The sequence below is a fragment of the Cydia fagiglandana genome, chromosome 16, assembly GCF_963556715.1.
Source record: "Cydia fagiglandana chromosome 16, ilCydFagi1.1, whole genome shotgun sequence".
Lineage (NCBI taxonomy): Eukaryota > Metazoa > Arthropoda > Insecta > Lepidoptera > Tortricidae > Cydia > Cydia fagiglandana.
Window position 1 is genome coordinate 10,254,919 of NC_085947.1, and position 22,682 is coordinate 10,277,600.

The following is a 22,682-nucleotide window of genomic DNA, read 5'->3' on the forward strand; positions in this document are numbered from 1 at the left end:
AAAACTATTAGGTATTTAAATTATTAATCATTTTGAGGACAATACTCGGACATATCAAAAACCTGAGCGTGACTATGTAAGAGTTTTGTGACGTATCATAGGTTGGTAACCCACCTGTCCAATTTCTTTGTCCAATGTGTATTTTGTCTCACAGTTTGCTCAATGAGAGTGAGACGCAATGATATTGGATAGATGGAATATTATTGATATTATAAATTTTTAAAGTATGGTATCTGTGACGGGTAGGTTTTTCGTATTATTTCTTTGTTTAAAAAATAAAACATGGATTTTATACGAGTCAGTCATTACACAGTTTTCGTGAATTTATCTGTACTGTCATAATGTAAATAATTTCCTAAAAGTAATGAAACTCTAAAGTAAATTTAATACCATACTCACAGAATGCACCTAAAGTAGACCTACCAAGAGTTTACTCTTGGTATATTTACTTTATAATTATAACAAGGCGACAACACACCAAGTGCCTGCGACATTTTTTAGGTGCGACAAAGAAACATTGACACTACTTTTAGGTAAAAGCGAGAAACATATAATAATCATAATTCATATGCATATTACCGACAAAGGAATATATTCCTGAAAAGTGGTACAAAATATCTCAGTGTATAAAGCACCATCACGCTCCGCAATTGTTGCGCCATTTAGGGTCCTAGCTAAATTGGTTGTTCAATATACTTACCCTATAGGATTTCCAATTTAGCAAGAACCCTAAACGGCATAACAATCCCGTGTGGTGACGGTACATCTAATGCAGCGGTCGGCAACCTTTTAGCAGGCAATTTTCGTTTGTCACTATTACATACAAAATAGCCAAGGCGGCACTCGGGCCGCAAGTGACAGTTTCACGAGCCGCATGCGGCCCGCGGGCCGCAGGTTGCCGACCGCTGATCTAATGTATGGGGCCGTAAAGCGTCATTTAGGTAGTTCCACTGCCAACTCACCTTAGATATTTTTACCACTTTATGTGTCTTATTCCTTTATACACACAACGGTATTTACCTATATAAAATTAAAAATTCACACGAGACATTAAAACTATAGAATCATTTGGCGACTAATCGCAGACACTTCGTATGCCGCGTTCGTTTCTATCGTACAATCTTCGGCAGAAGTAAGTGACCATCCGTAGACCTTATTACAACGAGATAAAGTCCACCGATGGCCAGTAAAAATATCACTGTACCTAATAATGCAAACATACAACCGCATCACCTCAAGCTGCGTATTCACTAATCCGTGGACTAATTCGTGGCTACGTACAATCGCAGTCAGATATAACAGGATGCTTAGCCAACATGCCAATCGCCAACGCTGCGTAGCGTAGTCAATAGTCATTTCTCTCTATCACTCTTCCTTTTTAATGCGAGAGTGATATTTGCGTTTCGTTCGCTACGGAATGTACACGTTTGGCATGTTGGCTACGCACCAAGGGGCCGTAGTTAAGACAAACGATTTCTCGACAAAAAGTATAAACATAATGCGTTAAAGGTTCTCAAAACATCAAGACTTGCACCCTACCAGCTTGACAATAGTAGCGAGTTTAGCTTGTATGCATGTTGGCCGCTCAAATATATCTGTTAGCATCTATAAGTGCTTTGAAACATCAGATTAGTCCGGTGAGCAGCATATCTGGAGGTTATATACTATCCAAGATTTTCCATGTATGCGCTCGCTAGTAAATACTCTTTACGGCTCCCTAACCAAAATACGGCCCTTCTATTATGGACGGTAGAGGAAGGACGTCAATCTCTTATGGCAGAACTGTTGCAAAAGTGTCCAGTTGTCAGCTATAAATAATAGTTCCAAATCTCTCCAGACTAGCGCTAGAGTAGCTAAGAACATAGGCGTTATTGACGGAGTGAAGTGCGCTGTCAATGATTTAAATTTTTGAAGTGAAAACTTCTTTAGCTTCTTCTTTTTTGTGATGGGGTATTTTAAACTCGCGACAGGTCACGTGACCGACAGATTCGACAGATTGAAAATTCATAAGACGGACACGTGACCTGATCGAAAAACTGTTACAATGTCATTGACTTTTCACTTCTGCCGGCACTCCCGGAGTGCAACCCGTTGTTTTTTTTTATTAAACATTCTAGGTATTGTGGTGTCACCTATTTAAGGTTTCTTGACGGACAGTTTTTGATACATGGAGATTGTATTCCTTACCTCTACCTTCCATGCCTTCTATCTATAAGTCTCTTTGTCATAAAAATATTGACAGCTAGAGATCTCTAACTTACAGGAGGGTTTTCATTACCACGTCTCTGACTACAGTATATTTGTGTGGACGTAAGATCCCTTGAGATCATTATGAGCAATCTCTTTACGCTTCGTTTAATACTTTACTCTAGTTTTGAGTTCAGGAGTGATTTGTTCCCTCACTGCCCGACGCCTAGCACATTTGGTTTGACGGGACCTGAAAGGAAAAAATAGTTATTTGTTAGTGAACCAAGGAAAAATATAGGCACCTAAGAATTGAAATGATAAAAACCGTATATGACTCGTTTTCGTAGTTCAGTTTAGCAGCGAAAAAGTATTAATTACTGGTACATTTACCTCAAGAAATCTATAAATAATTTTCATTATTAGATTAGTGCTTACTTTTATTGAAGGACTACCTTATCTCGCAGAAAACAGTCGACAATACTAGAAGTAATATATATAAATACTAGAGGAGGTAAATGGTCGATAAGGAAAGTCGATAAGAATACATATCGAGTATCTTAACTGATAATACATAATAATATAGACGGAGAGCTAGCTACGGAAATAGGTAATTTATTATTAAATTTAGATAGGGACCGTGCGCGTTGGTGGGTCTGCCATCTTGTAACCTGAATCGGAAACATATGCACATTACATTGCCAAAGCAAGTGCTACCGTTTTCGTCGGTACGTTTCCTTGTGCATAGTAGGTTCTGCCATCTTGTGGGCTACATCGGAAGCGTAAACGACACATTTACGCCTCGCGCCAATAATCTGACGCCTCCTATAGTTCATGCACGGGGCATATAATAAATATCTAAAATATCTAAATAATTCTTTTGACAAACAATCTGGGTAGAGTCGATATTCGCTATGAATAAAATATGGTCTATGCTTGAATTATAACTATGTATTGTGAATTTATTCTAGCAGATTAGAAGTATATTTAATGTACCTGGCGGGACAGCTGTGGTGGTAGTGGTGGTCGTCGACGTACTTGTGGTGGTGGGTGCCGCCGTGCTCGTCGTTTTCTATAAATAACACGACAAACATTCATCATAACAAGTAGGGACATAGATAGTATTTTACATTTAATTGTCTACCTTCACACATACAAAATAAAGTAGATATTTAAAACTTTAAAACACACCGGCGCCTAAAAGTAAGATTCTCTTTTAATCAATACAAATATGACAGAAGAAATTCCATCACACCTTTTTTAAAAACTAAAAATATCATAAACTGAATTTTCTTTGGAAGTCCTGTCACTCTAAGTTCTCCGAGTAAGAAGACAGATCTCGAGACACAAAAATGGTATCCCAAAAATACAACTGATGGAGCATGTAAATATTTTGTCGCCTGTTTTATATTTTGAATCTTGGAGGATATAACCAAATGGAGACGCCTTGTCTGTAATTTTGTACAAAACAGTCTGCCGATTCTTGAGGGGGGAGGGGCACGTCAAACGTAACGTAAAAATTGCCATGTCAGCCAAACGTCAGTTCACACAATGTGTATGGACTATTGGTCATAGAGTTTCGAAAGAGGGGAACGCCAGTTAATGGCTTGGTTGGCTGTAAATGGTTAGGCCCAAACCCCCCCCCCCCCCCACATCTGTCGTCTTTCGAGCGTCGGCGTCTACAATTCTATGGCCGCTGCTCGACGCAACGTCGACGCAGCGTCGATGCAACTGTGCAGCGATGTTATTTTCCATAGCGCTGACCAGACGCCGACAGACGCCGACGCTCGAAAGACGCTAGATGTGGGGGGGCCCTTATATCCACCAAGTTTTGAATATTTACTGGATTGAGTATTGACTTACAGTGTACAGTTGTATCTTATTCTCTAACGCATCCACGCGTCCCGCCAGCGTGGCGTTGAGCGTGGCTATCTCCTGCTTGATCTCGTCCTCCCTCCTCCCGGTGGCGGTCACGTTGGCTATGGTCTCGTTGCTCCGCGCGTCCAGTGCTTGGACTAGCTTCTTCACCTCTTCTATGCCCGCGGATGCAGCCAGCGCTTGCTTTCGCGTCGACGCTAGCGTTTCGTCGAAACCCGTGATCTGAGAAAATAAAATAATGATTGACGGATCAATCATTGATTCATACATGGATGAATTTAGAGTATATACAGGAACCGGGAACATAACAATCATCTAAAATACCTATGACTAATACCTAATTTTTTTTATTAACTTAATTGTAGCATGAAAAGTAGCATTCTCATTCAAGCTATGAGCGTTTGAAAATATGACGAAGACTTCGAGAAAAGGTTAGCAGTTCCGTCCGTAAGTATCGTTTTGGTATTAACAGTATTTTGATTAGGTACCTACATAAATCTTTTTTTTAAGATTTTATCAATTGTTACAATTCAAATGAAAATCCTTTCTGTGTTAATATTTTCTTAGACAGCACAATTTTTTAGATACATTAACAAGTCTGCATTGAGAAGTACTACCAGTTTCAATATTTACTGTAGATTTGTTATTCATAACACAATGAGGTTTTGTGTTCAAAAGAAGGCAAGGGCAAGTTGAAATGTGAATGAACACAAGTTTTAACTTGCGTTCCGAAGCGGATATTTTTGTTTTTTTAAAAACAAATCTATTTTAAAAGATATTTTAAGGCTGACCGGTCTGCTTAACCTTTCGTACAGGTATTAAAATCTTGGGTTGAAGCATCGGTTGTGCTGTATACAGTATATAGCCAAAAAGAAAAACATGACTAAAAATATATGCAATAACATGACTAAAAATATGCAGGATCTTAAACACACTCAGACAAAAAAATATACAAAGTTAACGAAGAGACATGGCTACGTCACATTCATATTGTTCGTTAATCATGACACGACGTGTGGATGCGATGTTACCCGCAAAAAATATATTTACGTACTTATATTTATTTATTTATGTATAATATTACGTATCATGTATATATAATGTCATATATTATAGTTTAGTGTTTTTTTTTTCTCTTTCCACATTTACTGTAACAGTATTCTGAGCCTGCACCAACTAGATCTTTCGGTTTAGCCCATGGTTGACTGGTAGAGAATGCCTTCGGGCATTAAGTCCGCCATTTGTACTCTTCATTTATTGTGCAATAAAGTTTAAATAAATAAAAATAAAAAAGAAGTTGAGATGACTACTATGGATAGGCTATACTTACTATATGAACTACTAGAGGTTTAAAAGGTTTGGAGATATACTTTTCATGGACACAGGGACGCCCCAGCCCAGGAGAGCCTTTAGGACTATGTCGATTAACTTAAAGGTCGATCAACTATGTCTTGTTATTATTCTGTCCCATCAACCAGGAGCCAATAGTAGCATAGTTTCTTAGAAGAGTTGCTGTACCATGTTCTACAAAAGTGCTTAGTAGATGTCCCATTATGGAAAGGCCTTATAACTACCAAAAAATTCATGTTTGGTTCATTTAAATACGAAATAGTATTTTAAGAGTAACCCAGGAGACCGTAACCATGGCAACTAGTGACAAGAAAAAGTTCATTCACCCTTGAACACTAATGTCATATTATCACTATTATCACTTATCACTCTTATCAGTTACCTGTGATCCGAACGAGCCGACGGTCTGCTGTAGCTCGGCGATCCTGCGCGGCGTGTCGGCGAGTTTGGGCGCGGCGGCCAGCTGGCCCGACACCGCCGCGAGCTCGCTGGCCGTCTGAAAATAAGTTAAGAGTAAACAATCCATCATCATCATGAGATATGAGATAATAAGGGATCGGAATATTTTAATATAAGGTACATTTTCTCAAGTTTTAAAGTTACTAATACAATTTAATTTGTTTTTTTTTTAAAGTCTGGTTCAGTCATATGAAGAAAACACAAAAGACAGGAAGATAATTGCATGCGTAAGTAACTCAAGGTCATTTTCAATTGACGTATCTCCCGTATGGTTTGAAAACGTCACCTGCTATTTTCGACTATTCACAGAGTAAGTAGAAAGGAGGAGTATTATGCATGGTGGTTATTTTTTTTGATTCAATAAACGATATTATAATATTCTTGGAAACAAAAACTGTGATCTGTAAAATAGTTGTAAGAGGCAATAGTAACCAGTCACTCAAGCTTCGGTAAAACACTTTCGGTGCCCGGGCGCCTTGTTTCCAGTACAAAATGAACACAACATAACGTGTTCTTGGCAGTGAATGTGTTAGGCCCCGTATTATTTACACAATACGAGTAATACAGTCATCTAAAAGTTAATTTTATTGCGATCAAAATCACAATACAATCTCCTGAGTCATGGTAAGCAGGGTTACTCTTCGAAGGCCGCATAAATATGTGACAGTGTGACACGCTCTTATAGCTCTACAAGTACAAATAAGATCGTTTCTGATATTTTTGCGGCCGTGTGACATATTATTGCAGGTAAATGTTTGTAAAGGCCACTGTACACAATGGGCCAGCGTGGGCCAGTCTGGGGGACACATTTATGCGTTAGAGGGAGCAAGTGATATTGCAATCTCATTCTACCGCAGGGCTGCGTCCCTTGGACTGGCCGGCGCTGGCCCATTGTGTACAGGGGCCTTAACCATTTATAAGCCATAAGGGTGTCAGGAATTATGCAAAATTGAACTCTATCACTTTGAAATAAAGTTCAAAATCAGGTGGGAAATATATTCCCTCTGCCTTATAAAGGCTTAAGCTGCCAACCAAAGTCCAAATTACCTGCTCAACTCGCTTCACGAGTTCTGCATGTTCTACTGCTAACTTATCCAGCCGCGCGCTGAGTATGCTCGCGTTCCCTCGGAGCTCTCTGGACGCCGTGTGGCACACCTGGAGCGCGTCGCCGACGGCGCCGCTGGTTGTTGATACTGTGCGACAAAAATAAAAAAGAAATTCATATTGTTATTTGGTATTTATAATACATACATACTTACCTACTATTTATTGATGATAATAATTTCCCATATATATTACATAATAAAAAAATACATTTATTTATATAGGGATACTTCCGTAATTTTGATAAAATTTCATCCGGTATGTCTCAAATCCGTCACGACGATTTTTTATACCTAAGAGAACCCCGCAGCAAGGGCCCATCGGAGACCCTTCTCGTTTAGAGGATTTTAGATCAAAACATGTTGAGGAATATTCAACCCATTTGAGTACACGAGTGATCTGTTATAAATATTTATATAAAGGTAGGATATAGTGAACAACATGTTTTGTTATACCCTTCCCGGGTCCATTATGTAACCATGTAACATACTGGTATGCAAATAAAGTTCTTATCTTATATTTGAACATTGTCGCTCATTATTTTTCGACAGATGCCCAAAAAATCCAACAAGGCAGGTAAGAACGGACCGGTCAAATAAAAGTCGTAGGTATAACGAATTCGGATCCCATTATTCCACTAAATTATTTACTTATACGAGTATGTATCATGTATATCAGGTAGGTATAGCATGAACTATCAAATTAATGATAATGGTACAAGTACATGGTACATACTTACGTATACCTATGTGGTTGTTTCAATCCATTATGTTGTTGATTGATAAGCCTGATAAGGTCAAGGATTAAGGAGTCACCATATCATTTAGTTAGCCGCAGCATTGTTATTAGGTAATCGTAATACATGAGAATTCATTCACAAGGAATTCATTATTTATTTGGCGCGCAATGATAATGTGACCATTGTATTCTTACTCCCTATAGTTAGTTTTTTTAGCATTAGAAAGAACTTGCAAGAAGGTAAGCGATCTTGACATGTGTTTTAATTGAGAAACGCTTTTTAAAAATCAAAAACTATTACTTATGAAAGCCGAAGAATATAAATGATCATATTAGATTCATAATTGTTACATATTTGCCGTAACTTATTTTTAAAATGTGTTTGTCAATTAAAAGACACATCAAGATTGTTTACCTAATTTCTAATGCTAAAAAAACGAAGTACATATAATGCCAGGATCGGTCAGTGGATAGGATTTGGATCGCATATACAATAGCAATGCAATATATATAAATTTGTGTTTTGTACAATAAAGAGTTTATACATACATACATACAATGTCTCGCTCGCATGCGGGAGCGACGTGCATATTCGCATCCAATGTGAAAACCGTCTAAGGCTAGAATGTGTAATAAAATATGAAAGCAATTGAGCACCACTGGCTAATGGGGTATCAAATATAATAGGGAAGGTCTGAAAGGTTCGCTAGTAATAAGGTCAGGGGTCACAAAGGATTAAGGGCCACATGTTACCAGTACCACTGCATAACAATGGCCACTACGCGATAAAAGTAAAAATAATAGGTTAAATGGTCATGCGACCTTGAAACCTACGTTAACGATGTTTTTAATAGGGTCGTGTTTTAATAATCGATTGACGCGAACGGATAACGACTTCAAATTGCTTAGTTATTATGAATACTGAATGAAATACATAATTTATACCACAATGCTGTGCGGTCCGAGGCCAGCTTTTGCGATTTATTCGGATTATGCGGATTAAGGCCGGATGGAAGTTTTTGTGAAGGTCCCGATGTAGGTAAATAATTTTATTATATAAAACGACGACTTGTCAACCTTAAGCACCTATGACCTATACCTGTTTCCTGTAGTTATGGCAGAACAGGAAATTCAATTAGCAAGTAAGTACTAAGACTTGATTGTTTCCAAGAATAAGTGGGCTAATTTCAGATTGACTCCATAAACCCAAATTACAACGCTACGCACCAAGAGATAGAATAGTCAATTAAAAAAAAATTGATGCCTATGGACTTTTCTGACTAGGTACCTACAATGTTTTTAAAGGTTGGGCAACGTCACATACAGGCAAGCTTTGTATTTAGACTATTTATTGTGAAGGCATTTTTGGTTGTAATCTGTAGGTACCTAATAGACGTGTGACTGTCTAATCTATCAGTTTAGTGGTATGTATTATGGTTGATATCATTCACTGATGCGGATTTTTGTTTGCAAATACAACCGTCGTGTTGGTGTAAATAATGCATTTTAAATACACAGTGTTTTGATGAAATTCTGATAGCTTTTTATTGGCAAGTTACCGCGTAGGTACACTTGCTTACATTTTTTTTACAATAAGTACAATATACCTACAGTAAGTACGGCAGGAAATACTGTAACGACCACTCTGACAAGAGTGTGACGACAAAGAAAAACTATAAATAATATAAAAGTGAAACTTGAAGAACTTGTAGTAGACGGATAACCTATTCATCATCATCATCGTCATCTCAGCCATAAGACGTCCACTGCTGAACATAGGTCTCTCCCTTTTATGGGGGGTGAATGCCATAATCGCCACGCTTGGCAGGCGGGCTGGCGATCGCAGTCCGCGCAGTCGAGTACACCGAATTTGAGGGACGCTGCTGCCCGTCCACCGGTGGTCTTAACCTATTACCTATATATCTATAATAATAATATAATAGGTAAATATACCTAGCTGATGCTTTAGTCTAATGAGAGGATAAATGGTGGCGTAAATATATGAATAATATATTATAAATACATAGATTTGATATTTATAGATATAAAAAGGAATTTATGAGGGTTTCTTAACTAGGTTAACCATCCTATTAACCTTCGTAATTTAAGAAAAATACTACAGGGAAAAAATTACATTAATTTAACAACGCTACTGAATAATTCAACTGATCTGAAAGTAAAAGTAAGTTACGATGAGTAATCGACGGAGTAGGTACAGAGATGCAAATCTCCCCGGCGTGGGCGGGACATGTTTCGGGGCCCGTCTACGAACAATGGCACTCCCACTGATTTACAAGTTACTTGACAGGCCATATACATAGGTAGTTATATCTTTAACAATTGTGTTTTATCACTATATTGATACTAAAATGACGCGCATGAAAATTATAAATTACTTTGCTTTAATACAATTTAATTAGGTACTGTATATTTTACTATGGCAAATAAATCATTTCTATTCCTAATGCGAAACATGTAAAGTAAACCATGGGAGTCTTAACTTAATAAACTAAACGATATTTTACAAGTACCTACAGATACGAACACAGCTCGATCTGTGTGATTATAAAAACGTTGAATTTTTCTCGAAATTGAAAAAAAAATCCTACATAGTTAAAATTTTACTCTGCAACCACAAAATCGTTGCAGTAATCTCGTTCAAGAACGATTAGTCAACACACACACACACACACACACCAATTCAATTGGCACACAACGTTTAGAACATTTACCTTCGAGATAATGAAGACCAAATATATACAATTGAAAGAGCATCCAATCCAGAAATAACAGAAAAGTGATGGCAGCATTGAAAAACTCACAGATCTAGATAGCGGATGATGTCTGTGGAAAAACTAACCAAAGAAGGCAGGTATTGTATTGTGTTTCTGACAAATGTCTTTAATACCTATGTGCAGTTTCTTAAAACAATAGAGGTCACACAATGTACAAATAAGCTCTTGTTTCGTGTTTCCCTGGAGATAAAAAACGTTTGCTATTTACATCACTTAATTACATGCAAACGAACATGTAAATAAGTAAATAAAAAGAAAGGAAGCCAAATTTCACGGCCGAGCCTCTAAGGACACTCTATAGTCTAGGTCATGGAAGATTTGGTGTAATATTGACGAGAGCTTTCTATATTCGGATACCGGCTCGTTAGGTCATTCAAGAAAGTTCAAAAGTTACGCAAGTAACGTTTGAGCAGTTTCATCGTCCCAGTATTTTAATTAATGAACGTACCGGTCAATTAAAGTTCAATTGAATGCAGTTGAATTGTTTTTTGTAAGAGTGTTTACAAAAAAGTAATGGATTTTTTCTTATTAAGTATTCCGATTTATTTGGATGGAAACAGCATTTTGCCATTTTATCCTCTTCACGCCAGTAAGGCTTAAAACTTTGGCTTAAGACTACCGCGTTGTAAATATTTACATTGTGTTTTAATTTTCAGCATTATGTATAAGTTATCTGCTTACTTATATGTCCTGTTCCTATCTATCTATATTCAATCTAGATGTCCATATGTACCTGTGACACATGAAAAAGGGTTCCTATATTCCTACCTATAATATCTAGGTATAAGTACATACATAAACGTAAGTAATACAACTCTTATGAGATTTAATTATACGAGTACATAGATAAGATAAACATCGCTATACAAAGAAATGATGAGATACTAAAATTAAATTTTATAAATTGGTTAGTGGGCCAAATGAGGATTTTCTTACGTAAACAAGTACCTAACTATAAAAAGGTCATAATTGTCAGTAGCAGCAGTAAAGATTTTTATCTACAGCTGGCTTTTTACGACGAATAAAATATACGATCATTCTCTCTATTAGCCATATCTGTGAAGTGTGAAATACCTATTAAATTCAAAGAATGTAAGTAGGTACTCGTATGTCTATTAAAATATAGCCCTTGCCTATAAATTCCAAGATAATACATCACAATGAAGTTATTTTAATTGATCAATCAATTAACGAACCTCTATCCATTTCAATGCGAAGAGAGACGATTTGCCTTCGAACATCAACGAAGAGCCACAGCACCGTAGCGGCGGAAACGACGCACACGCATAGGGCCAGGGCGGCGGCGAGGCGGACGAAGGGTCGGGATCGGCGGCGGCGGGAGGTCCTTCGGCCCCAGGGCTCGCCCTCATCACTCGAGGCCGACAGGAGCCTGCCCCCCCTCGCCCCGCCGCCCCCGACCAGAGCGTCCAGCTCCCGCCTCTTGCGCATCTTCTTGCCGACCCGCAATGGCACCGCCGCGTGAACCGCACTCTCCATGTCTCCGGATCGCTACCGCATTCGTACACTTCCTCACTCACTTATCACAACGCGTGTGCACTAGCCGGCGCTCGAGCGGCGAATGATAGCGCGAGTTAATCACCTCTCGGCTGAGAATCAATGTGCTTAAGCTTGTCAAGAGTCGAATTAAAAACAAAAGGTCATGAGGTTTCAGGCGTTGGCGTAGTTAGGTTGATGTATCTGTTTTAAAGAAAAAAAAAATGTTTGTCTATTTTACGCCTATTTGAAACATCTACATGCAGATTATGTTTCCACTCTTCCAGGCTGTCTGCCAACTTCCTCTGCCTGATACTTGTAGGCCTAACTACGCATAGCTCTGACTGTGCCTAAAGGCTCCTCTTCACGTTGGGCCAAAGCCAACGCCAACGAGGGACACAGCCATGCGGTAGAATGAGATAGCAATATCACTTGCTCCCTCTAACGCATAAATGCATCCCTCGTTGGCGTTGGCGTTGGCCCAACGTGAAGAGGAGTCATAAGGTTTCGCGGCGTACGAGTATATTCGTGATAAAATCATCGATTTCCATACCCATTTCTTAGAAACTGAAATTGGAAAGCAGTTTTACCATGCAAACGGTTATTTCATAGATTCAATCCTGCGCGATGACTAAGAGTAACATGACTTACTGCAATTTGTCGTAAATGGAAGCAGTAGGGAATGGAAAATAGGTGGATGAGAATAACATGATTGCAGTTCGCACGAAAACAATATCTATCATCCTGATCTGGCTGCGTTTATAAAAGTGGATAAGGGCTAAGAGCTGCAAAGAGTTATGAATACCTACCTGAAGAATTTGTCAGCTGAAAGCTGAAGTAGACTCTGTCAATGTACGGCCCCGTATTTTGCGTTAGTTCTGGTAGCCAAAAGAGATAACGAAGGTATCTAAACTACTATGTAAGCTGTCTTGATTTTGCTAAGCATGTTTCGAATGCTTGTTGAGCTGAAATTTAGCATATGAAAAACCATTAACAATGTTCCAAGATGACATTGAGCTGATCCGGAGACCAAATATATACTTTCTTGGATCGTTTCGATTAATAGATGATTGTTAAAAAAATACAGTCTGTGCATGATAAAAGTTTGTTTTTAAATTTGAGAGAGGTATTGGGATTTCAGTTTTCTCTTTACAGAGTTATTATGTAACTTCTATTTTAATAACTCCTGTTTATCTACATGCTGTCTACTTCTATTAAATACCACTAATAGATGTTTACTGCAAGCTTGTTAAGGCCACCGAACGGTCTACGTGACAACTGGCTTATTGATAAATAAATTACCCATTATGCTTGTACCTTTGCCTACTACCGGCAATAACATACGTAACTGACAAGCTGTAGACCTTAAGTCAATGTGAAAAAGGTTTACCCTTGGTCAGTAAATAGTTGCAGTCATAAGAGTAAGTATGTTTTTGCTATATTTGTCCTTTGGATTTCTTCCGTCTAGTAGTTATTTATTCTAATAACTATTCTAACCATATGTTTTTTGTGTTAAGTAATACTTCATGAAAATTAAATCTTAGTTTTTTCACTTGTCGGGGTCCCATGAAAATTGCTTTGCACGACCTGCGCTGCCGCGCGGGACCATACTTGAAGTCGCGTTAGATAGTGTATGTCGCGCGTGAGAACGCAAATCCTGTGAGGGGGTTTGGAAGAGATTCCTTAAAGGGATAACATCACATTTAAGTATTCGCATTCATTGTATTCTCTGTTACCCGTGTACTTGTTTTGCTATGCAATAATTTAGGAACTACTAATACTACTACTACTAAAATAGGAATCGAGAGGTAAGTAATTGTATTTGAGGTCGTTACTCGTTGACAATGAAAGCGATTGGCGAACCTTGGTCTTGTCAGACAACATGCTTAACCGTATAACCGTACTAGACTTGTGAGCAAATGTAAATCACGCATATACAAAAGTATACAGACAAACAGCAGGCATCCATTAGTACCTATAGGTAATAATTCAAATGAAGTTGAAGGCCGTGTTGTGTGGACATCGATTTGTTTGTTGAATAAGGTAGCTTCCGTAAATATTTAGCTATTAGTAGATGGAAGATGGTCTATGTATAAGAACTCGTTCTAAGTACATATGTGACGTCCCACGGGTAAAGGTACCTTATGGCGGTTGGCGCTTATGCTATTATTAACGCCGCTCCAAGGCGCTATGCGACGTAAGCGCCAGCCGCCATAAGGTACCTTTTGCTGTGGGACGTCACATATAAGAATCCATAGCATAAGTAAATTACACAAAGGAGCTATAGAATACAGATGTGCAAGTTGCAGAAAGTTTCCAACAAGTTGGAAAAGTTCTCGGAAGTTTTAGGAAAAATTTGCTACTTTTGTAAATTTTGGAAATAAAGGAAACTTTTATTTCGAAAATTCCTATACAAAAATAAGAAATATCAGAGTGGAAATTTTGCGATTTTGAAATACTTTCGACGGCATATCAAGCTTTATACTATAAAACTGAGCTATCGATAACACGTATTAGGGTCATATTCGGGATATTGAAATCGAGGGATAAAACTAAATTAAACTGTATGTTCCTGTTTTGACATAATATGTATAATAGGCGCACCATGATGGTACTTTTTAATTACTGCGGCTTGAATCCCCTCCTATCTAGGTCTCTTTCTAATTTTTTGTGCACTGAAAAGCCTGTACGTGAACAACAGTGATAAGATAAACAGCATAGCTTTAGACTTTAGACAGAGAACGGCGCTATAATGTTCAAGCATGTATGACGCAAGTGCCGTTACAACTCATACATTCTTAGGACGTTTTGGAATTCACATTGTGGCAGAAATATCGACCACGAGCTAGTGAATGAACGCGCGCTTGCGCGGAGCTGCAGTAACACTCGTAAGGACGAGCCACGATATTACTGCATCTGATCCAAGTGAAAATGTCTCTACTGCGGACTACAGAAGGGTTATGACGTCTGCAGTATTTGCGTGGCACGACTACCCTTGGGTAAGGGGTAATATAAACATTAAAGTGTTAACTTTCAACGTGAGGCTGTTTGCTCATTTGGAACTACCATTGCTTGGAGCCTGGAATGTTTTTCCAAAGAACATTACTTTACGTAAAGTAAGTACGATTAACGTAAAGTATGGCTCTCCTTATAGATAAAGATCGATAAAGTGCTAATAGCTTCATTATCGTGAAAGGCTGGTTTTAATTTTCCCAAAGAAAATTAAAATAGTTTGAGGAACCATTTTCCGGTTATAACATTTGATGTAATAGGCAATAACAGCGCAAGTTGCAACAAAATCAGTAGGTAAAAAGCAGGTAAGTACATCCGAAGTGTCCGATCTAGGTACCTATATTAGATTAAAGTCTGCGATAACAACGCAGTATTAGCACAAGGTACCTAATCTCTTATGAAACACTACACAAACACTGAAACCTCATACACCACAAAACACTTTCACTAAAATACAAACAACTAGAACTCCTATTTCTTGTCACAAACGACCAACTTGCAAAACAGTAAAATATTATAACTGACTACGTCTATTAGAATAGGTCCCCTAGGTATCCAAATGGTAGTTTTCCCGGTGACTACTGACTACCTTTACTAGAAATGTTTTTGTAGTCGAGTAGTACGCGGTACTCCCCTCGGAGTTTGGGGAGCGAACTAGCCGTGACGTCACGCAGGCGCGACGCGCGTGCGTACTGCAGACGCCGGAAATAGAGCGGCTGGATAAGACATCGCATCGCCCAATCATATGACCTGACTGTCTAGATCTAGATAGTTTGAAATTATTAAAAAGATAAGTTATCTTACTATATGGCTATTATTTAGGGGAGGTAGGGAACCATTAGGCAGTCAGGAGGCTCGTGAAACCCCTTGTATAATAAATCAGGACGATTTGACGACAAACTGGTCGTGTGCTCGAACTTTTACTAATACGATCCTTTTAACTAACGAACCTTTTTCGTCTCTTGGTCAGATGTTACTACTGAGTCGCTTTCATAAAAAAAAACGTACTACCGGCACTAATTTTATTGCGATATAAGCCTGCCGGACCTTGGGTTTTTGGTACCTTTACGATGCATCCGGAAATCGTTAAAGTGTAGAAAACATAACTACAAATAAGCTTTTCATATATTTTAAACGTAACCACACGTGTATAACTAGTTAATTTTCTACGAGTCTTTTCACACTTCCCTGTCTGCAGTCTGTTAGTTCCTACGTGTAATAAGAGGTCCAATTAGTACTAAGTAGCACCCAGTTAACTTCAATTTGTTTTAATGGCTATGTTTATGTACTACATATTAACTTCACACGGTAATTAGGTGTAACTGCTATAAAGCAACGTAATGTCAGCCGTCGCGCGTGTCCCAAATGATGTTTATATTGGCTGTTTTCCCGCCTTGAATGTGCCATCATCATCATCATACAATACAACCATGCATTTTGCCAAGGCTCACCTAGCATGAGGACTGCTTGCCGCAATGCCTATCTAATAGTAATATTGTCGTTTCAACTAAAACCGTAAATCCAATACGTGTATTAGGCTAGTACAACAGTACAATTACCTATAATTGCCGAAACACTTGCGTGGCTCTCAAACCTGAAACGGAATTTGATATACCTACCCTTGATATGATATGATGATGTATCCTACCCTGCGGCGCGTCATACCACACATATATAATTTATTATTCTGAAGAGTTTCGAAGAAGGCTACAATTGTTATGAACCTACCTACGATGATCTACCTACCTACTGACATTGCTATGTATACTCGTATTCCTATCTTTAGGTATTTAGATAAAAGTAATCAAATAATTTGTACATGTTCGGGTAGTTATAACATTTATTCGTTAACCAACCAAAGACAAAACCACTTGGATCTGTCACAGAACGACCTGGCTTTAACCTACATTATTTGATCACATAATGTTTTCATCTACCCTCAACGGGATCAAAGAGCCATTTGAGGGTAGATTTTGTTTACTTTTATTGAAATACCTAAAGCTACTGACTATAGTTACGCAAATGTGGACTCTAATGGAATTTCATTAGGTTCGCTCACGGTTCGCTCTACAGAAAACCCAACTGAAAAGTCCCACCTGACTTGTTTATTAACAAGATTCAGCTTTTACGAATAAAGGGCGCAAGAAGGACGACCTATCGTCAATCGTGTAATGAGTTGTGCTCCGTCACTATGAGTTATGCGTAATAGGTATAAGATTATCTAAATAATACCCACTTAGTTTGCAATATAATGTTAAATACATTTAACAACAAACAAAGCAATAAGGTATTTGACGTCAAAGAAGCAGCTAATAGCAGACATTTCTCATACGGAATTACAACACATGTTATAATGTCTTATCAATGGAGGCACTTAAGTGAAGTGTAATAGGCGGGGTTGGACATGGCAGTACAGATGTGCGTATAGTATGAATTATCTCAGGTGATTTTTTCGGACTGGGGGCTACTAAGTATTGTATTTGTAAACACAGACACACACAGTTGTGTTGATGACAAAATGGAGGTTCCGTTTGCAAATGTATTGTTTTAACACAGGAACAGAGACAGTATATGAATTTAGGACGATGTTTGTGCACACAAAAAAATGTTTGCATTTATAGTAATTATATTATTTATAGTAAAGGTTACCGCATAACGTTATACATAATGGTTCTTAAAATAAATTCGGTAGAGGGAGCTGATACAATTTTTGTCAGGGTTTTTAAAATTTAGAGTTATGTTTTTAGTGTTACCTGTTCCTAGAAGTAGGTACCAACTAGATATGAGCGCCGATAGGCATTTAGCCGGCGGCGGCGCGCCGGTCAAAATCGGTCGGCGGCGGCGGCGAATCGGCGGCGTGGCCTTGAAACACCTCTGATTAATGAAAAAGGAATCCAAACCAAAATTTTACCGTAAATACATGTTTTTGCTGTAAGGAAGTTATAAAATAAGTGCATTTTTCAATTTCAAGGATAATTTATTGAATAAAGGTACGAAAATGGTTTATACAGTACAAACGGTATCGCGCGGTATCGCGGTATCTTAATCTTGGCGAGACCCTGGCCGGAAGATCTTTGCGAGGTCCTTATCTTTTGTGCTAAGTAAAAAGTAGCAGATTGACTGTATCAGGGAAACGTCTTGTCGATAGTCCAAAGAGCCGAAGTGAGGATAATCAAGCTCCGTCAATAACCAATATCGACCCAACAAAACCGATTGATGTCAAAAAGTGAGGCCCAAGGTCGAGCTCTACCTAACACCGAAGACCTGATTCCGACGCCTTCCCATGCGAGGCCAGAGGCTGAGCTGCAGGTAAGCATACAGGCCGAATGCCTGGAGCGCCAATTGTGGCGCGCTTCTGTGCGAGGCCGAAGGTCAAGCTGCAAGAGAGCAGAGCTTGGAATTGAACTAGTGGTCCAGTGTAAGCAAGTCCGAAGACCGATAAAGACTGAGGCCATAGTATTAAAAACCTGGAGTTTTCTTGCAGGCGGAGTCGTGCCTGAAAGGCCGTGTTGCAGTGGAGCTAAGATCGGACAAAAACGAATGACCAAGTATTTTAAAAGAGCACCAAACGGGGCGGAAAACTTGCGAGGGTCAGGTAGCGGCTTACTTCTATGCGAGCGATGCGAGGCCATAGATTGAGCTGCAAGAGAGCAAAGCTTGAAATTTGAACAATGGCCAAGTTCCAATGAGAGCCGATTCCGTTTCCGACGCCCTTCCGTGCGTAGCCAACGGCCAGACCTTCGGACATAAAAACGCTGAAATCAACCCCCTTTTTACACCTTTTAAAGACATTCAACCATGATAGCAATGGTCAAATTCGCAGTAAATGATGGATGAGTTAACCAGGTGGCAAAATTGGCAATTTTGTTGCCCTAAGACTAGTAGCGCGGTTACTAGACAGAAAAGTTTGAATTTACCATTGATATTTTTGAATTATATAGACCTAAAATACATTTTGAATGTCTATAAACTATTCGGAGTGGCGCCGTTAAAGATCTAAACTAGATAAAAAATTATATTATCTGATTCTGAAAGTAGTAGTACCTAACAACTAACAAGGTCACGCCGATGCCACGCCGATAGCGCAGCGTCGGCGGCGGCGGCGCGTAAATTTTGTCGGCGGCGGCGGCGCGCCGGCGCGGCGCTCATATCTAGTACCAACTAACTAATTTTAATATTTTAATAATATTTTTTTATTTGAACTACAAACAGTTTTTTTAGGGTTTTGTAGCTAACAATGTTAGCACCTAGTTTGGCCAAGGACTGTCTCATTTCAAACATAGACTGAGAGAATCATACTGTGTCTCCAGTAATAGACCCCAAAAGAAAGGGATGAATATCGTTTCCCTGGTTCTTACTGACTGGCAAGTAGTTTGCCAGACTATATTATATCTTTTGAATTTTTTTTAATGCTCATTTCAATTTTCTACTTGTTTTTTATTAAAGATTTTGTTCAATAATATATGTATCTACTGACCAAATATAGTTTTCCGAATAAAGCAAGCAGATAAAAATATGCCTGAGACACATGGACAGACGGGTATCAAGGTAATCTTATAACTGTTAATTTTTATATAAATTTTGGAATGGAGTATAAAAATTTAAATTATGTTCAATATAGACCCAATATCACCCAAATTATTTATAGCAGTGTTACAAAACATATTCTGTCAACTGGACTGGGAAAAAACTGGAATAAAAATATTTGATAAATATCTTAACCATTTGCGATTTGCTGATGACGTAGCAATTTTTTCAGAAGATACCAGAAACCTACAACAAATGCTAAATGACCTAGACAAGGAAAGCTGTATAGTTGGATTGGAAATGAACCATACTAAAACAAAAATCATGACTAACGGGGAACACACAAAAATCTTCATACAAAACAAAGAACTTGAATATGTAGACCATTACATTTACTTGGGAAAACGGATTTCATTCAGCACCGACAGCAACAGCGAAGAGATAGATCGCAGAGTTAATATCAGCTGGAGAAAATTCTGGAGTTTCAAAGAGCTCTTAAAGGGAAACTACAACCTAAACATGAAAAAAACAGTGATGGACACATGCATCTTACCAAGTCTCACTTATGGTTGCCAAACATGGGTGCACACTAATAAGAACAAACTAAAAGTTAGAACCTGTCAAAGAGCGATGGAAAGGAGCATCCTAAAAATAAAACTAAAAGAGAAAGTTAATAGTAAACACATAAGATCCAAAACAAATGTCATAGACGCATTAGAGTTCATACTCAAGCAAAAATGGAGATGGGCCGGCCACATAGCCAGGATGACAGATGGAAGATGGACCAGCAAAATCACTAAGTGGCCAGGACCATATGGGAAAAGAACAGCATGGTCAAAGGATATTATAGACATAGCCGGTGAAAATTGGGCAATTAAGGCCAAAGACCGAGATAAATGGAAAAACATGGAGGAGGCCTATACCCGACAGGGGTCCTTAATATGAAAAATATATAATATAACGAAATACATTTAAGTTAGAGTTTAATGCATTTAAGGAAATAAAGAAGGCTTTAATAATAATAATAATAACTACGACAGTTTCAGGGGCCCATCTAGTCAGCGGCGAGTCACCGCCTGCCTCGATGACGGTGTTAACATTGTTATGGCAGGTGTCCGGACCTCTTTTACAATAGCCCAATCTCATTGTCCACCCAAACATCAATCCATAGACCGGAATACTGTTCACTTTTTCTACAATAGTCCCAATGCCTGCTGCGACCGGTTCATGGGTGTCTATTGTTGCGCCTGTGAACGGGTTCCAGCAGGCGTTCTACATGACATTAAAGCTCTCCAAGGGGCCTCTACGTGTTGGATCTATATCCCCACGCAAGCCTATCAAAAGACCGGGATTTATAGGCCCGTGAAATCCAAAAGGAGACACAAAATAATAATAATAATATGCCCCCAGGGCAGCTTGTGGCGAGCTGAATGGGAAGTGACGTCCCTTGGGTCCCATACCCCCGAGAGTCGGTCAGGCCCCTCTCTCCGGCTTGCCTTCATTGGCCGGCTGGAGTGAACACTGAGCAGGGGCCGCAGGACTCTCACCTCTGGCTTGCCTTAACCGGCCGTCCAGAGTGGGGTGTCAGAGCTATATGCTCGCAGGGTGGAAGTGAAACATGCCTAAGACGCGAGTTGGCACAGTGGCTGCTTACAGCCACTGGGTAGAAAGCGGTGCACACCTCTCCACACCCTGAGCCGCTCACGCGATGTTGTCCCCTTGTCGCTCCGTGCGAGCGGCCGTTTTCGGGGACCCATATTGTGAGTTGGCGAGTCACCACCTGCCTATTTTTCGTGTTTTTATAACATATGATCAAGGCAGGTGCCATAGTTTCTTCCATAGTCAGTTACCAGTCCATTAGCATCTCAACCCAATAGCCCAGTTCTTTTTGTTCCTTTTTCTTGCAATAGTCCTACACTAACCGGGGCTTGTCCTTGGGTGCACTACTATAGCGCAAACAGGGGTAATCGTCGGTTAGTGTCACATCACACTTAGAGTAAATTGTCAATTTACAAGGGGCCTCTACGTGTTGGCTTCGGCCCCACGCACGCCTACCAAAAGTCCGGGACCCCATGGTCCCGAGATTATGTAAATGACACACATAATAATAATATTTTTTAAATAGCAAACATTTAAATAACAAAAAGTATGTTTTATATCTTCGGTTGTACTCACCATGGTCAACAGCAGCTCTCATTGTGGACACTTGGTCGTAGAGTGCGGCACAGATCCATGTCAGTATGAGCAGCCAGAGCAATAGTGTGCCACGGAGAGCCCAGCGGAGCGCACATCGCACCTCTGCTCCTATGTTGGGCTCAGGTGTTTTTGGGGTGCCTCTGCTGCGTTCCCGTCTGTAAATAATATATTTACAACTGACAGTTTTCAAGTACACATAAATTTATATCAATAGTGTAGTGTTTTGCAAGCTTTTTCATTGTGCAACCTTCTTAGTATGTTAAAAATTCGTACGTGTATTTATATAAAGTACAGCTTTTATCTTGCCCTTATCAAAACAACTCATCATACTTTGAGGGCTACAATCACAAACAAGACAAGTATGGAGCCAGTTTTTTATTTATAGGTTATTTTAGTTGTAGCTTTATTGTAGTTTTTAATTTTAGTTTATAATTGTTTATATTACATGTATTTCTTGTTTGAATAAAGTTCCTACAGACAAGTATATACAGAGATCAGACAACGAGTAATAATTATTTACCTTGTGATTTTCTTTTTTCTGCTAGGAATTATTTCTAGCTGCAAGTCTTCGGACTCCTCGTCACTAGAGAGGTCCAGCAGGCGAAAGTTTTCCTTGTTAACTTTAGATGGTAGTGACATTGTTGTACTTGGTGCAAGTACAACATGCTATCCACAACTTCCGCTTTCAGAATTTCAGAGGCTCCACAGTGTAAACACGTTTATATACAAAAAAAACTAGTAGACAAAGTACAGAGTACAAGTTGATCTGTTAAACTTTATATATTACACTAAAAAACTTAGAAAAAGATGAGTACATACGCCAGAAACTTTACATATTAGCGCACTAATTACTGTCCAGAGTAAGTGAGATTATAATAAAGAAAAGAAAGGAAATAAATATAATCCGAAATATTCATAAATATCATAATATTCCATTTGACACAC

The 22,682-nt window shown here is 38.9% G+C and overlaps 1 protein-coding gene across 3 annotated transcripts; it reads right to left on the bottom strand.

Annotated features, from left to right (window-relative positions):
* Positions 1 to 1,785: 1,785 nt before the first annotated feature.
* On the bottom strand, positions 1,786 to 22,673 carry LOC134671943 (olfactomedin-like protein 2A). Of its 3 annotated transcripts, none has more exons than XM_063529820.1 (7): positions 22,258 to 22,673; positions 21,717 to 21,892; positions 6,919 to 7,064; positions 5,795 to 5,908; positions 4,048 to 4,284; positions 3,181 to 3,256; positions 1,786 to 2,437 (listed from the first exon to the last, which is right to left on the bottom strand). In XM_063529820.1, the coding sequence occupies exons 1-7, from the start codon at positions 22,374 to 22,376 to the stop codon at positions 2,400 to 2,402; spliced, it is 906 nt and encodes a 301-aa protein (XP_063385890.1). In that variant the 5' UTR covers positions 22,377 to 22,673; the 3' UTR covers positions 1,786 to 2,399. The 3 variants fall into 3 exon arrangements, with proteins under 3 accessions (XP_063385890.1, XP_063385888.1, XP_063385889.1); XM_063529818.1 differs by lacking the exons at positions 21,717 to 21,892; positions 22,258 to 22,673 and adding exons at positions 11,705 to 12,115; positions 15,604 to 15,707; XM_063529819.1 differs by lacking the exons at positions 21,717 to 21,892; positions 22,258 to 22,673 and adding exons at positions 11,705 to 12,136; positions 15,604 to 15,694.
* Positions 22,674 to 22,682: the final 9 nt, after the last annotated feature.

Bases quoted from the DNA above. Each gene is read 5' to 3' on its own strand.
- LOC134671943 (XM_063529818.1), bottom strand. From the start codon at position 12,005: ATGGAGAGTGCGGTTCACGCGGCGGTGCCATTGCGGGTCGGCAAGAAG. The intron at 5,909-6,918 runs GTAATTTGGACT...ACTTATTTTCAG, and splicing joins TCGTGAAGCGAGTTGAGCAG to ACGGCCAGCGAGCTCGCGGC. The intron at 4,285-5,794 runs GTAACTGATAAG...TTATTTTCTCAG, and splicing joins TCGGCTCGTTCGGATCACAG to ATCACGGGTTTCGACGAAAC.